At 37.2% G+C, this 17,780-nt stretch overlaps 1 protein-coding gene across 1 annotated transcript; it reads right to left on the bottom strand.

Moving 5' to 3' along the window:
• Nucleotides 1-1,755: 1,755 nt before the first annotated feature.
• Nucleotides 1,756-2,801, bottom strand: LOC100659751 (olfactory receptor 8G50-like). Its single transcript, XM_010597984.3, has one exon. The coding sequence runs from the start codon at nucleotides 2,704-2,706 to the stop codon at nucleotides 1,756-1,758; it is 951 nt and encodes a 316-aa protein (XP_010596286.2). The 5' UTR covers nucleotides 2,707-2,801.
• Nucleotides 2,802-17,780: the final 14,979 nt, after the last annotated feature.

Raw genomic sequence — 17,780 nt, 5'->3', positions numbered from 1 at the left:
TACTGTCAGAATGCTCCTTAGAAGTGCGATGGCAAAACTTCGTTTCAAGTACTTTGGGCATGTTATCAGGAGGGACCTGTCCCTGGAGAAGCACATCATGTTTGGTAAAGTAGAGGGTCAGGTAAAAAGAAGAAGACTCTCAATGAGATGGTATGATACAGTGGGCGCAACAATGGGCTCAAGCATAACAAAGATTGTGAGGATGGCACAGGGCCAGGCAGTGTTTCCGTCTGTTGGACAAAGGGTCACTATGAGTTGGAACAGACTCCATGGCACCTAACAACAACAACATATTCAGTGGACAGCAGCACAGTCATACAGGAAGCTAGTGATGCTTGCTGTGCAGAGAATCCTTAGAGAGTCCTTAGACCTCCTACAGTCACCTTGGTATGATTAGAACTTTGAGTAAAATCGTGAATCTTGGAGTCAAACTTCTCAAGTTTCTTTCCATGCTCAACTGTATTTTGTTTGAGACTTGAGATAAGTTACACAAAACCTTAAGATTCAATTTCTTCATTTGAAAGGAGAATATTACTAGTACTTTCCCTGAGGGAATATTGTAAATATTAAATAAAATGACACACTTAAGTCGTTTGGTATAGGGCTTGACATTTTGTAAAATATCAGTAAAGTGTGTTACTCTGATTATCATTATCATCATTGTTGTTCCTTTTTGTTTGTATATTATTAAAAAAAATGAAACTATAATTTTTGTAATTCTAAACAGACTTTAATTTTACTCTCCCAAGGCTATCTCCCAAGAGAACAAAGAAGAGGAGGAAGACTAAGGCCACAAGAGCTGAGAACGCCCACACCCCTTTGGAAAGAGGCTAGAGCAGCTGGTACAGTTAAAAAATGTATAGCTTACTTAGAGTATCAGTATGGCATTAGTTATGTCAAAATTTCAATTGCCCTTTTTGGGAAGGAGAAAACATGCTTCCAGGTCACATAAGTGACCCATATCATTTAATGCATAGTCAGAAAATGTCACTTTTGCATCTGTGATTCTATAATATGTGTGAAAAGAAAACCTTTTAGAATTAGAGGAAAATGAATATAGGATTCTCAGGGAAATTGAGGTGGTAGCAAATACTAAAACTGTGAAGAAAAAAAGGTTGGAAAATAAATAATTAAAAATATAATGTATTCAGCCCTGTCTAGTCCATCAGTCTCTCACACCACAGAGTAATCATCTTGTGTACAGTATTTATGTCTTATTACTCGTCATCTGTCCCATATTCCTTAATAAAATTCTCTGCACTTAGTAACTAATAAAAAACAAAAACCCAGTGCTGGGGATTGAATTTTGTACATTTCAAATGATTAAAAATTATTTATTTTAGAGATCACATTTTTCTAGTTTATTTGTACACTTACTAATAAATAGGGCCAATACACAAAGTATTAAGAAGATCAAAGGATACAGACCAAACAGATCGTTCTATGAGTTATGATAGCTAAATCTTATCTAACAAATTGCCAAATTCCACATATATAAATTATAATCTCCCCCATGAAGGCCTTTGAGAATTTTTAAAAAAATGATTAGAGATAATATGGGTTACTATGGGTGACCTCTGGAAAATCCTAGAATTTACTCTGCCCTCCATGTGATTGCCCTTCAGGTGATACTACAAATCCATTCTCATTCTTGGGAACTTTCTTCCAAATAATCAAGTGTTGGCAATAATTTCAATACTTGTGTGTATATGTTACTGTTTCTGGACTCATTCCTTATTGAATTTTCTCCAAGAATTATAAATCTTTGTTAAAGCAAAATAACCTTTTCTCAATGATTTTATTTAGGGCAACTTTGACATCCTTATTCCTCAGGCTGTAGATCAGGGGGTTCAGCATTGGCACAATAATGGTGTAAAACACAGAAGACATTTTGCCTTGGTCCATGGAGCTGAGAGTTGATGGCTGCAGGTACATGAATGCTAGAGAACCATAGAAGATTGTAACAGCCGAGATGTGGGAGCTGCATGTGCTGAAGGCTTTGGACCTGCCCTCAGTGGAGCGGATTCGCAGGATGCTGGCAATGATGGAGACATACGAGCCAAGGATGGTCAAGACCGGAGCAAAAATATTAAATGCACTGAAGCACAAAAGTACCAGTTCATTGATATAAGTGCTGGAGCAGGAGAGCTCCAGTAGTGGAAAAACATCACAGAAGTAATGGTTGATTATTTTAGCCTTGCAGAAAATCACTCTTAGCATGCAACCGGTGTGGGCCGTGGCACCTACTAAACCCAGTATGTATACTTCAACTACCAACCAAAAGCAGACTTGGTAAGACATGGTGACACTGTAAAGCAACGGGTTACAGATGGCAACATAGCGATCATATGCCATCACAGCCAACATATGACACTCTGCAATAGCAAAAACAAGAAAGAAATAGAGCTGCACCATACATTCATGGTAGGAGATGATGTTTTTCCCTATCACAAAGTTCACCAGCATTTTGGGGGTAATGACAGTGGAACAGCAGAGATCAATGAAGGACAAACTGCTGAGGAAACAGTACATGGGGGTGTGCAAGTGAGAGCTGAGCCCAATCAGTGTGATCATGCCCAGGTTCCCTACCACTGTGACCACATAGGTTCCTAGGAAGAAAATAAAGAGGGCCAGCTGGATTTCTGGTTTGTCTGTTAGCCCAGCAAGGATGAACTCAGTCACTGTGGAGTGATTTCTTGCTGCCATTTTCCTTTGGGAATTTTATAGAGGAAGAGAAGAAGAAATTTGAGGTATGCACTGTGAAACAGATTCAAGTCTTATCATTCAGATATCTCCAGTTCTCCCTCCCTGTCCCTGTTCTATGTCGGAAGTTACAGACTCTGGGATCCCTGTATCATGGGGCATGCAAACAAACAACAGATGGAATTATACCTTTTTTTTTTTTCTTCTGTGCTATAAGAATGAGTCTTAGTACTGACCAGTCCCTGAACATCCAAAGAACTGTTCTGATAACTTAGAATAATGAGTGTTCTGAGCCCTGGTGGTACAATGGTAAAGCACTGGGCTGTTAACTGGAAGGTTGGCAGTTTAAATTCACCAAGTGACTCTGTGGGACAAAGACCAGGCAATATGCTTCTGTAAAGATTATAGCCTAAGAAACCCTGTGGGGTAGTTTTGATATGTCACACATGGGGTTGATAAGAGTTGAAAATCTACTCAATGACACCTAACAGCAGAGATAACAACAAAGTACTTTCCATGCCTTATTTGCAATCTTCTCTACTCTTCTGCAAAACATATACTACCAGATACTAAGTACTGGTTGCCATCGAGTTGATTCTGACTCATGGTGATCCCATGTGTGTCAGTGTAGACCTATGCTCCACAAAGTTTTCAATGACTAATTTTTTGGAAGTGTATCACCAGGACTTTCCTCTTTGGCACCTTAAACATTTGCACTACACAGGGATTGCACAGCAATTACTAGTATAATTGTTTTACATATTAGCTCAGTAAGGCTCATATTGGTTTAATTTTTTCCCATAGCCATATTATAACAAGTGATCAGTGTGTAACAAAAGGCCCATCTATCTCTATATGGGTCCTTCCCAGTTTCTCCTTCCATTTCTTTGTTTAGCTACTCATGTCTGCTCTCCTGTCTTTGTCATATCAGAGAAACCATTCATTGCAATTAATATGAGGCAAGTAATAATGGAAAGTATAAAAATAACGTATTGACCAATGATGGAGGCTGGTTTCCATTTTGAGAGTATATTGACTACTGACACCAATTCAAAAATATAGAAATAGTGGCTCTGGAAAGTAACGGAATGGCCAGCATTAAATATATCACTGAAATTGAGCTCCACACCCAAGAAGGTAGTGCATTTTCTAATGAATAGAATCCAGAAGTTCCTATGAGTAAAGGTAAAACTCATTCACTCCCAAAGCACCATGTGCTACATACTCTTGTATAACCTGACTTGGTCCATGATCTTTGGGGATTTTGTTCTGGAGGACCATAGCTACAGAATGGAAACTTTGCATGGTATTTAGACATCGTCGTCTTTGCATGTTTTAGGCATGTTGTCTTGGTGTATTTGTACTCACCTTCAAATCAGATCTTTTTCCACTCCCTTGATGCACTTAAAGACCAAAGCAAAAAGAACGTGTGTATCGCTGAGATGGAAGTTTTGAAGGAATTTGATGAGTTCCTGGCATGGGATCCCGTGATGACTGTTCCATGTTGAAAAGAAAGATATCAAAACATATCATTCGAAGATTGGTAGTGTGTCAAGAATAAGGAAAAAAACTGTTGAGGTAAGAATGAACATGAGGGTGATATTACTGTTTATTACAGACTGATATTATTCAGTGCTCACCATGTGTCATAGATTGAATTGTGTCATCCAAAAATATCTGTCAATCTGGCAAGGCTATTACCATGGATTGAATTTTGTACCCCCCCAAATGTATCAACTCGGTAAAGCCGTGATTCCCAGTATTGTGTGATTGCCCCCTCTTTGTCATCTGATGTATTTTCCTATGTGTTGTAAATCCTACCATTATGATGTTAATGAGATGGATTAGCAGTAATTATGTTAATTGGGCAGGGCTCAATCTACAAGATTAGGTTGCATCTTAACCCAATCTCTTTTGAGATACAAAAGAGAGAAGTGAACAGAAGGACAAGAGGAACTCATTCCACCAAGAAAGCAGAGCCAAGAGCCTGTCCTTTGAACCCAGAGCCCCTGAGCTGACACGCTCCTAGACCAGGGAAGATTGATGACAAAGACCTTCCCCTAGATCCAACAGACAGAAAGCCTTCCCTTGGAGCTGGCACCCTGAATTTGGGCTTCTGGCTTGCTAAATTGTGAGAGAATAAATTTCTGTTTGCTAAAGCCATCCACTTGTGCTATTTGTGTTACAGCAGCACTGGATAACTAAGATACCATATGATTAGAACTGTCCAGGCACTTCGTAAATATTATTTGATGTATTTTTCCCAGCAACTCTACATGGTATGAGCTTGTTATTCCTATTTTATAGATAAAATAACTGAAACTTGAGAGACTTGAGTTATTAATGGTGGCCCTGTGACTTTTGAATACAGATGTGGATGATGGCTTCATAATGCTACAGATAAGTTTGACATATCTATGGGAAATAAAATTTATAATAAAATACCTGAACTAATGCTGACATCTTGTGGAAATACCAATCTTCTAAAAAAAAAAAAATGTGCAAAATACATGCTCGATTCAAAGAACATAAGAGGTAGAAAAAAGTTGTAATAGCAATAATTAACATTTTTGTGTAATTCCAATTAGACCAGCATCTAGACTAGGTCCCATAGTGGTGAATGCTGCCCTTATCGTTTGTCCTTGCCAAGATTGCTCAGTGAATGGTGGATAAAGGGAAATAAAAACATTCACAATTTGAAATAAATCAAAAAGCCATTATTTTTCCCAAATTGTCAATTTCATTTAAAATTCTCCTATTATAAGAACAAGGTGCCATTCTGCCACTAAAATGTTTGCTGACGGTATCTGTGCCTATGCTGTGCAAGTGATCCCTGAAAACAAGTAAATATATATTATACCCAAAATGTTGCCTTCTGTGGAGTCCTTTGCTTTCATGTTCCAAGATGTTTCAAGTACAATGTTAATGACCAAGGTTATTATAAAGTAGTCTCAGTCTTTGGTATTGGAAATTTTTACATACTTACTACTTTGTGGATTATTGTTAAAACTAAAGCCCTAAAATTTTAAATAATTAAATTGTGAAAGATTTTTGTTCATTAATAGGAAATAGTTTTCTCTTGTTGTTGAAGTTTCTTATCAATGGGAATAGAGTTTACCCATGATTGTGAAGGAATCCTAGAGGCAGTGCCTGTTAAACTTTAGATTACATAATTGCACTACAAAATTATGATTTAAAAGTGATTTTTCTAGAATTTAGTAATAATACCAGAAAAAACTGATTACCTTCTCAGGTTCATAATTAATTGGCTTGTTTTGAAAAATACAGTGAGTTGGAAACAAGAAAGATCGGTAGTTGGAAAATATGACCTTGGTGATACAATTGTCTTGGGAGATTGCATGATAAATTTTACAAGACCAACAACTTATTCATTTGGAAATACCTTTTTACAGCAACATTAACGGCTACTAAGCAAGTAGATGTTGCCAGATGGAATACACAGTAATCAAATTGACTATGTGGAAAAGAAACGGAAAACTCAATATCATTAGTCAGAAGAAGGCCAGGAGACAACTACAGAGCACACCATCAATTGCTCATATGCAAGTTCAAATCGAAGCTAATGAAAATTAAAACAAGTGCACAAGAGCCAAAATACAACCTTGAGAATATCCAACCTGAATTTAAAGACCATCTCAAGAACACCAGACAAGTTGTGGAATGACATCAAGGATATCATACATGAAGAAAGCAAAAGGTCATAAAAACAAAGAAAAGGGGGTGGGATGGGGTGGGGAATAGACGTCAGAAGAGAACTGAAGCTTGCTCTTGAACATACAATGGCTTAAGTGAAGGGAAGAAATGAAGTGAAACAGCTGAGCAGAAGATTTCAAAGGTAGAATCAAGAAGACAAAGTATTATAATGAATTATGCCAAGATCTGGAGTTAAAAGTCAAAAAGGAAGACCAAGGTGCAGAAGATATACAAATTATCTATATGCATATTAAAAGATGCTGAACATCATTGGTCAATGAAATGAAAATAAAAGCACAATGAGCCACCACTTCTCAACCGCTAGGATGACTATAATTCAAAAGAAAAGCAATAACAGGTTTTGATAAGGATATGGAAAAATTAGAACACTCACACATTGCTGGTGGGATTGTAAAATGTTACAGCTGCTTTGGCAATTCATCAAAATGTTAAACAGAGAGTTAGCCAGAAATTACACTTTTAGGTACATAACAAAGAGAACTGAAAATATAAAAAAAAAAAATTTTTTTTTTTTTCATAAAAACTTGTGCATGACAGTTCAGGGAAGAATTATTCATAATAGTCAAAGAGTGGAAATAGCCCAAATGCCAATCAAGTGATAAATGAATAAAGAAAAAAAATGTGGTTTATCCATAAAATGGAATGTTATTCTGCAATAAGAGGGGATGCAGTACTGAGACATGTCACATCATGAATGAAATTTGAAAATATCATGTTCAATGAAAGAAGCATTCACAAAAGGCCGCCTATTGTATGATTCCATCCACATGAAAAGTTCAAAATATACAGACTTACAGAGACAGAAAATAACTTAGTGTCTGCCAGGTAGTAGGGAATGCGAGAATGAAGAGTGACTGCCAGTGAGTATGGGGATTGTTTTGGAGATGAGGATGAAAATGCTCTAAAATTAGATAGTGGTTAGGGTTGTACAACTCTATGAACACACTTAAAGACACTGAATTGTACCCTTTAAAAGGGTAAATTTTGTGGTATGTGATCCTATGTCAAGGATGTTATAAATAATAATAATAAAAAAAAACCCACCAGCACCACCACAGCAACACCAACAAAACAGTAACTCTGTGCTAATATCTTCCCGCCCTCCTCTGACCCTTTCCCATCTGAGTTACACCTGGTGTATAAAAAAAAAAAAACAACTTTTTTTTGTATACCCTTTATTTATTTCAAAAATAACCCTAAAGTCTTTTCCAAACAATGAAATACTCTCCCAGTCCAAAAAATGTAAGCTATAAAAAAACTTGGCTCAAAAACTCTGACAATCTCTTACTAGTACAGTCATTTTGTTCTCTCTAATACGTTAGCAAGAAAAATGCAGACCTTTCTAATCATGAATTATTAATGTTACAAACATGTAATAGGCATATATTCTATTTAAAATTTTCTCCTATGTCTTTTACCAGAGAAAACAAATCAAGAAATATAAAAATTAAATAAGCCAGGTAACGGGTAACTTAAAGACAAAACAAATTCATTCTCATGAAATCAAATCTGACTCATAGTGGCCCTATAGGACAGGGTACAACTGCCCCATAGTGTTTCCAAGGCTGTACATTTTTATGGAAGCAGGCTGCCTCATATTTCTCCCATTGAGTGGCTGGCGGGTTTGAACTGCCGACCTTGGTCAGCAGTTGAGTGCTTTAACCACTGCACCACAAGGGCTCCTAAACATAGCTTACCAAAGCCAAACCCAAACCCTTTGCAGTTGAATTCAGTTCAACTCACAGAGACCCTATAGGACAGAGGAGAACTGCCCCATATGGTTCCCAAGGACTGTATATTGAATTCAAACTGCTGACTTTTTGGTTAACAGCCGTAGCTCTTAGCCACTACATGCCACTACGTTTTCCGAACATAACTCACAACCAACCCAACCCACTGCCATTGAGTCTATTCCGACTCATAGCGACCCTACCCTGGTGGCGTAGTGGTCAAGTGCTACAGCTGCTACCCAAGAGGTCGGCAGTTCAAATCCGCCAGGTGCTCCTTGGAAACTCTATGGGGCAGTTCTACTCTCTCCTGTAGGGTTGCTATGAGTCGTAAACATATCACAATATAGATGCATAGATTGTCAGAAAATGCCCAGCAGATCTAAGTGAGTTATCCACAAATGTGTTACCTAACATAAGCTTTCCTCTGATTCCCACATAAGCGGTCAGCCATCTCCAGATAGCAATGCACCCCAATTCTGGGTCAGCTCCATACTTCACTATGAGTAATTTAAAGATGTCTAGAGTACAAGCGATTTGCGCTTGGTTGTACCAACTGAAAGGTTGCTGGTTTGAACCCGTTCAGCAGTGCCATGGCAGAAATGCTTGGCTGTGTCCATAAAGATTAGAGCCAAAACGCTCTGTGAACCTCAGTTCTATTCTGTAACACAGGGGGTCAACATGAATCAGAATCAAATAAAGGGCAACATGTTTAGAGTACAAAACTGTCCATTCATATCAAGCTAAACCTGCTGCTGCTCTTGTAATCCCAGAAATTGTGATATTACCAGTTACCTTTCGTAAAATCTCAGTTACGTTTTTAAATCCATCCCTTTACTTTACATGTATTAAAGGAGGATTCACAAAATCACTTTCCCATACGGTTTCCAAGTAGTAGCTGGTGAATTTGAACTGCCAACATTTTGGTTAGCATCCGAGCTCTTAACCACTGCACCACCAGGGCTCCCGAAGGGCACTGAAAATAGAGAGATGAATAAGATAGAATTTCCTACTCTTCAGAATCTCATAGTCTAGAAAGAGACAAGGGCAGACTAGAAACTGTAATGAATGTTATGGTTGCACAGGTCATAGAGGAGCACAGTGAATATGGTACTATCTCAGAATGGTGGGTTCATTACAGAGGCATAGCAAAGGGGAGCACAGGGAAGGGAGGCATTTGCTCCCAAGTGTAAGTCCAAGGGCGATGCCAGACAAGGCACAGAATAACATCACCAGACCCCACAAATATGAAAGGCATCTGACTATGGAGGCCAGACAAGGCAGGGGGAGGGATTTCTTCTGCTGCATTGCCTCTATCAACACCTATTCATCTTGAAATTGGAGAGTGGCAATTTAGAGATCGCCCCGTGAGCTCATTACACTCCCTTCACCCCAGGGTCATTGAAGACATCCAAGAGAAACCTGAATCTAGAAGAAGTAGGAGTAAGCCAGTCTATAACAAAGTCCAAAATTGAGAAGCATTGAACTAAAAGATCTTCGTGTTCAAAAGATCTGCATCAAAAGAAAGAACCCCTAAAAATGCAAGGAATCACAAAGGATTCATTGAAAAGAAAGTAACATCCAGAATAAGGGATGTGATAGCCACACAAGATCCACTAAACCACTGCATCTGGTGAACTGTGCTTAGTTCTAGGTGCTGTATTTTAGGGTGACCATTTACAAATTATAATTATCTAGAAAAATTGAAGATTTGGATCAAAATGATTTCTTAAAAAATATCAACATGACTAATAACATGGCAGTTGGATTGGACTTACTGTATGTTATCTCAGATGGCACAGCTATGCCTAATGTCTCAACATCAGAACCTTTCTAATGGTAAATGTCTAAAAGTAGGATAGGTTGAAATATGAAAAAAAGATATTTTTCTGTTTTCAAATGCATTTCATGGAAAAATGAATAACCATTTGACAGAGATAGCTTTAAGAATTTCCTATATTATTGTAAGGAAGCTAAGCCTTCATGAAGATCAAAAGGCTCTAGGACAGATGGGATTCAGATACTCACCTTTTCTCTGTGTGGAATGCTTAGCCAGGGTGCTCTGTATGCTTTAGACCAAGTGCCATCTAAGGGAAAAAGCTCTTAGTAACACTGGCGGCGGCAGTTCAAAATAGAGACCCCTTGGTTCTCTCTTGCTGAGAACTCAGAGAGCAGATCTCAGTTTCTTAGTTGCTTGTGTGAATATGAAACAAAAGTCATGATTCCCTAGTGTAGGTCCCTCACAGTGCTACCTGAGATACTTACTAAAGTGGCATGTTTTTATCCAGGGTTTGGATATGCAAGAAGTCTCATCAAAAACATACAGATAAAAGGTCCCTCAAGATTTCTGTTCACCAGGAATAAGCTATTGGGAAAAAGGAGCAATTAAAATTTTCTTTTCTCGTCCTTCTTATGATGCTCTCATTAGCTCCCTTGTGTACAATATTCTGTCTTAGTGTTGTAACAGTAGACAGTCATTACAGTATTGACTAGAAATTAAGATCTGGCAGACATTGTTCTAGGAGGTCCTCATGACAACAGCTTCCAACGTGAATATAATTTCTAAACTATTCGAAGACATGTTTTAATTTTTTTCTGTTTAAGGCTTAGAGAAATAATTCATTGTTAATGTTGCTCTTTGTAGTTTTGAAGACTATTTTTTATATGCCATACACAATTCTCAAGTTGTTGCTTTTATTGACCCATTTAATCGTCACAAGGCCCAATGTTGAAGATGATATTAGATTGAATCATGTGCAGTTTCATATTATTTAACTTAATATATTTTTCTCATATAAAAAATAATGGAGCTGAGCCACAGACAGGTAATTTGGGTACACTTACCCAGTTAGTCAGATGAACTTTAGTTTGCTCATAAAATGACTATATTTAGGGTGCTCCATTTTTAAATCAGTCATTTATTTACTCATTTAACACATGTGCAAAATGCCATGTGGTGTGTTAGGATATACATTTAGAAATTCAAAACTCTGTATTTTAAAAAAGTTTTTTTTTTTTTTTTACAACAGAGCTTAATGCATATTTTGTAAAGAGTTATATAGCATTTACCATGGTGGTGCAGTGGTGAAAGCTATCGAATGCTAACCAACAGATATGCGGTTTGAAACCACCAGTGGCTCTAGGAGAGAAAGATAGGGCAGTCTGCTTCTGTAGAGATTGGACATCCTATAGGGTCACCATAACTCAGAATTGACTTGATGACAGTGGGTTTGGTTTTTTGGTTTTCTGCATCAAATAATGTTTGAAGCATTCTTCTGCTTTAGTCTTGCCATGTCTGTCTCTATGTGTTATCCTCTTTTATGAATGAGGAAACTGAAGCACAGAAAGGTTAATCAACTTTTGAGCATGAAGGCACTATCAATAATTATGCAAAGACAACAGGTATTAACCAAAATTGTGCATGGTAAGCTGGGATATGTGTTTACATATTTAGGAAAGAAATGAATTTATGCTATGGCTGAAGACTCATAAAATCATTAATTCATTTGTTCATTAAAAATATTTATTTTCATGTTATGCACAAAGCTTTGCACTGGGGGCTAAAGCTATCATGGTGAGGAAACCAAATATAGTACATTCTCTTAAGGAGATGACCTTCTAGTATTGTGCTGTGCTTTCCAGTATGGCAGCCACTAGCCACATGTGGCCATATAAAATTTATCTAAATTAAATTAAGTTAAATATTCACTTTCACAGTCACACTAGCACATTTCAAGTGCTCACTAGCCACATGTAACCAGTGACTACTGTATTGGGGAAGTTCTGTTGGACAGAGCTAGTCTAGTGGAAGAGGGAGAACTGAGGAAATCATCAATTTAACATAAAATCATAACAGTGATACTTGCTGTAAAGGATAGGCCCATTTTGCAATGAAATCCTGCTATTTTTGGCCTCAAGCATCCAAGCATTTGCATAACTAAAGGAAATCACTCAAGTGATGGAATCCATAAGTTTGTTTTTTTTTTTTAATTATTACTATTGGGCTTTGTGAAGGTTTACCGAACAAATCAGTTTCTCATCAAATGATTAATGGACATATTGTTTTGTGACCTTGGTTCCCATCCCAGAGATGTATCAACACTATCCCCTTCTTGATTATGGGTTCCCCATTTCTGTTCATCCAGTTTTTCTGTCCCTTCCAGTCTTCTCCTCCTTGCCCTTAGCTGGTGTGCCTATTTAGTCTTGTATACATGGTTGAACTACAGGTATTACTGTTTATTTTATGGGCCTGTCTAATCTTTGACTGACAGAACCCTGGTAGTGCAGTGGTTAAGAGCTCGAGCTAACCAAATGTAGGCAGTTCAAATCCACCAGCCACTCCTTGGGAACTCTACGGAGCAATTCCACTCTGTCCTATAGGGTTGTAATGATTCGGAATTGACTTGATGGTAACAAGTTTGGTTTTTGTTATGGTAATCTTTGCCTAAAGGGTGAATCTCTGGGAAATGACTTCAGTATTAAGTTAAAAGTATGTCCAGGGGCCATAATCTCAGGGTTTCTTCAGTCTTTGTCAGACCAGTAAGTCTGGTCTTTTTTTTGTGAGTTTGAATTTTGTTCTACATTTTTCTCCAGCTCTGGCTGGGATCCTCTACTGCAATCTCTGTCAGAGCAGTCGATGGTGGTATCCTAGTTGTGCTGGACTCAGTCTGGTGGAGGCTGTGTTAGTTGTGGTCCATTAGTCCTTTGGACTAATCTTCCCTTTTTATCTTTGGTTTTCTTCATTCTTACTTGCTCCAGGTGAGGTGGGACCAGTAGAGTATCTTAGATCACACCACAAGCTTTTGAGAACCCAGAAGCTACTCGCCGAAGTAGGACGTAGAACGTTTTCCTTATAAACTGTGTTATGCCAGTTGACCTAGATGTCCTACAAGACTGTTGTTCCCAGGGCCCAGCCTCAGCTACTTGGTCTCTCAAAGTGTTGGATGTGTCTAGGAAACTTCTATGCTTTTGCTTTGGTACAGTTGTTCTGACTTCCCCTGTGTGTTGTCCTTCCCTTTAAGAGAGCTGACACTTGTCCACTCTTTAGTTAGAGATTTTCCCCTCTCCTTCCCTTCCCACCCTCCCCTTTCCTCCCCTTCAAAGAATGCTTTTTTTCTGTGTGTAAACCTTGTCTTGAGTTCTTATAATACTGGTCTCATACAATATTTTTCCTTTTGTGAGTGACTTATTTCACTCAGCATAATGCCTCCCAGATGCATCCACGTTGTGTGATGTTTCACAGATTCATGGTTCTTTATCCTTGCATAGTATTCCATTGTGTGTATGTACCATAATTTGTTTATCCATTCATCTATTGATGGACATTCAGGTTGTTTGATCTTTTTGTGATTGTGAACAATGCCACAATGAACATGGGTGTACATATGTCTGTTTGTGTGATGGCTCTTATTTCTCTAGGGCATATCCCTAGGAGTGGGATTGCTGGATTATTTGGTATTCCTATTTTTAGCTTTCTAAGGAAGCATCATATGGTTTTCCAAAGTGCTTGTACCATTCTACATTCCTACCAGCAATGTATAAGAGATCCAACCTCTCCACAGGCTCTCCAATATTTGTTATTTTGTGTTTTTTTGATTAGTGCCAGTATTGTTGATATCTCAATGTAGTTTTGGTTTGTATTTCTCTAATTGCCAATAATTGCAAGTAGCTCCATATGTCCAGAATGTCTTCCTTGGTGAAGTGTCTGTTCGTACCCTTTGCCCAATTTTTAATTAGTCCTTTTGCCTTCTTGTTGTTGAGGTGTTGCAGTATCTTGTAGGTTTTAGAGATTAGACCCTTGTCAGACATGTCATAGCCAAACATTTTTTCCCAGTCTATAGGTTTTCATTTTACTCATTTGGCGAAGTCTTTTGTTGAGGATAAATATTTGATTTTTAGGAGTTTCCAGTTATCTAGTTCCTCTTCTGTTGTTTGTACATGGTTAGTTATGGTTTGTGTACTATTTATGCCTTGTATTAGGGCCCCTAGCTTTGTTCCTATTTTTTTCTTCCATGATCTTCATAATTTTAGATTTTGTATTTAGGTCTTTGATCCATTTTGAATTAGCTTTTGTGTATGGTGTGAAGTATAGGTCCTGTTTCATTTTTTTATATATATGGTTATCCAGTTATGCCAGCACCATTCATTAAAGAGACTGTCTTTTCCCCCATTTAATGGACTTTGAGCCTTTGTCAAATATCAGCTGCATTGGATGGGTTTATGTTTGGCTTCTCAATTATGTTCCTTTGGTCTATGTGTCTGTTGTTGTAACAGTACCAAGCTGTTTTGACTATCATTGTTGTATGATAGGTTCTAAAACCAGATATTTTGAGGCTTCCCACTATGCTCTTCTTGTTCAGTAATGCTTTACTTACCCAGGGCCTCTTCTCTTTTCATATAAAGTTAGTGATTTGATTCTTCATCTCATTAAATATGTTTTTGGAATTTGGGTATAGATTGCATTGTATCTGTAGATCCCTTTGGGTAGAATTGACATTTTCACAATGGTGAGTCTTCCTATCCACAAGCATGGTGTGTTTTCCCACTTGTGTAGGTATCTTTTGGTTTCTTTCAGTAGTGTTTTGTAGTTTTCTTTGTGTAGGACTTTTACGTCGCTGGTTAGAATTATTCCTAAGTACTTTATTTTCTTAGCAGATATTGTAAATGGTATTGATTTCCTATTTTACTTTCAAAGCTCTCTTTGTTGATATACAGGACTCCTATTAATTTTCTTTTAACTTAATCTTGTGTCCTCCTTCTTTGCTGATATCTTCTATTTGTTCTAGCAACTTTTTTGTGGATTATTTGGAGTTTTGTGTGTATAAAATCATATAACCTCCAATAGGGATACTTTTACCTCTTTCTTACTAATTTCAATGCACTTTATTTCTTTTTCTTGCTGTATTCCTCTAGGTAGGATCTTCAACCCAATGTCAGAGTGGTGATAAAGGGCATCCTTGTCTGGTTCCCATTCTCAAGGGGAATGCCTTCAGTCTGTCCATTTACAATGATGTTGGTTGTTGGCTTTATATAAATGTCCTTTAGAAAGTTGAGAAATTTCCCTTATATTCCCATTTTGCTGAGAATTTTTACGAGGATTGGGTGTTGGACTATGTCTGATACTTTTCTGTGTCAATTGATAAGATCATGTGGTTTTCTTTTGTTTTATTCATGCGAGTGATTATACTGATTGATTTTCTAATGTTGAAGCATCCCTGCATACCTGGTATGAATCCCACTTGGTCATGATGTATGATTGTTTTGATATGCTGTTGAATTATATTTTCCAAAATTTTGTTGAGGATTTTTTCATCTATGTTATGGGGGACATTGGTGTTTAGTTTTTTTAGTTTTTTTTTTTTTTTTTTTGAGGTGTCTTTTCCTGGCTTTGGTATCAGGGTTATGCTGGCTTCAGAGAATGAGTTCTGTAGTATTCCTTCCTTTTGTGTCCAGTGAAATAGTAGTTTGGTGTTAGCTCTTCTCTGAAAGTTTGGAGAATTCTCCAGTGAAGCAGCCTGGGCCAGGGTTTTTTTTGTTGTTGTTGGTAGTGGTAGGTTTTTTTGGTTTTGTTTTGTTTTTAATTTCTTCAACCTCTTCTTTTGTTATGGGTTTGTTCAGTTTTCCTGCCTAGGTTTGTGTTAGTTTAGGTAGATAGCTTGATTCTAGAATTTGTCCATTTCCTCTAGTTTTCAAATTATTGGAGTACAATATTTCATAGTATTCTGTTATGATTCTTTTCTTTTTTTTTTAAATTTGGATCTGTTGTGACATCACCCATCTCATTTCTGATCCAGGTTATTTGCTTCCTCTCCTGTTTTTCTTTTGTCAGTTTGGACAATGGTTTTCTATTTTGTTAATCTTTTCAAGGAAAGAACTTTTGATCTTGTTGATTCTTTCAATTGTATTTCTATTCTCTGTTTTATTTATTTCTGATCTAACCTTCATTATTTCCTTTATTCTTGTGCCTGAGGTCTCCTTTTGCTGCTCTCTCTCTGTTTGAGTTGCAGGATTATTGTTTTGATTTTGACCCTTTTTTCTTTTTGAATGTGTTTGTTTATTGCCATAAATAGACCTCTAAGCACGGCTTCTGCAGTGTCTCAAAGGTTTTGGTAACAAGTGTTTTCATTCTTATTTGATTCTGTGAATTTCTCATTCCATTCTTGATTTTTTCACATAACTGAGTAATTTTTAAACAAGGTGTTGTTCAGTTCCCACGTATTTGATTTTTTTTTTCCTTGTTTTTTTCTGTTATTGATTTCTGCTTTCATGGCATTTTGATCAGAGAAGATGCTTTGTATTATTTTGATGTTTTGGACTCTGTTAAAACTTGCTTTGTGAACTAAAATGGGATCTATTCTTGAGATGTTCCATGAGCGTTGGAAAAAAAAAAACACTTCCGCTGGGTGGAGAGTTCTGTATATGTTTGTGAACTCAGGTTGGTTGATTGTGGCATTTAGATCCTCCTTGTCTTTAATGAGCCTCTTTCTGAATGTTCTCTCCTTCACTGAAAGTTGTGTGTTGAAGTCTCCTACTATTATTGTGTAGCTGTCTATTTCTCTTTTCAATGTCGTTGGAGTTTGTTTTATGTATTTTGGAGCCCTGACATTGGGTGAGTATATATTTACTATGGTTAAACCCTCCTGGTTTATTGACCCTTTAATCATTACATAGTGTCCTTCTTTAGCTTTTATGGTAGATTTTGCTTTATAGTCAGTTTTCTCAGAGATTAATATTGTCACTTCTGCTCGTTTTTGGTTGTTTTCTGCTTAATATAATTTTTTCCATCATTTGTATTTTAGTTTGTTTGTGTCTTTGTGTCTAAAGTGTGTCTCTTGTAGACAGCATATGGACAGATCATTTTTCTAATCCATTCTGCCACTCTCTGTCACTTTACTGGTGCATTGACGCCTTTAGGCTGTTTATAATCAGCGTAATTATTGATAGTTATGAGTTTACTGCTGTCATTTTAATTTTTTTTTTCTTTTTTGTGGTGTTGATAGTTTCTTTGTTCAGTTTAATTTTCTGTGCTGAGTTCTTTTTTTTTTATTTTTCACGTTGTCATCTTTTACCTATTGATGTCTCTGGTGCCCTATATTCAGTTGTTTCCCTTTGATTTGTTTTTGTGAATTTCCTCTCTGGGTTGATAACTGGCTGATCTGTCCTGTGTCCTCATCTTGAATTGTTTTCTGATATTGTTAGTTCTCTAACCTGAGAACTCCCTTTAATATTTCTTATAATTTCAGTCTGATTTTTACAAATTCCCTTAATTTCTGTTTATCTGGAAATGATCCAATTTCATCATCATATTTGAGAGACAGTTTTGATGAATATGTAATTCTTAGCTGCCAATTTTTTTTCCTTCAAGGTTTTATATGTGTCATTCTATTGCCTTGTTGCCTGCATGGTTTCTGCTGAGTAGTCAGTTTAGTCTTGTTGGTGCTCCTTTGTGGGTGACTTTTTGTTTATCCCTAGCCACTCTCAAGATTCTTTCTCTATGGTTTTGGTAAGTTTGATATGTTATGCCTTGGTGATTTTCTTAGGGGGCAGAAAGCCAAATGTCACAAATCTGCAGCTCCCGTTTGGCTGTTGTAGGTAAAAATAGGCTTCAGGTGTATA

Source organism: Loxodonta africana, chromosome 15 (genome assembly GCF_030014295.1).
Source record: "Loxodonta africana isolate mLoxAfr1 chromosome 15, mLoxAfr1.hap2, whole genome shotgun sequence".
NCBI classification, from domain to species: Eukaryota; Metazoa; Chordata; class Mammalia; order Proboscidea; family Elephantidae; genus Loxodonta; species Loxodonta africana.
This window is presented reverse-complemented; position numbering and strand designations above follow the sequence as displayed.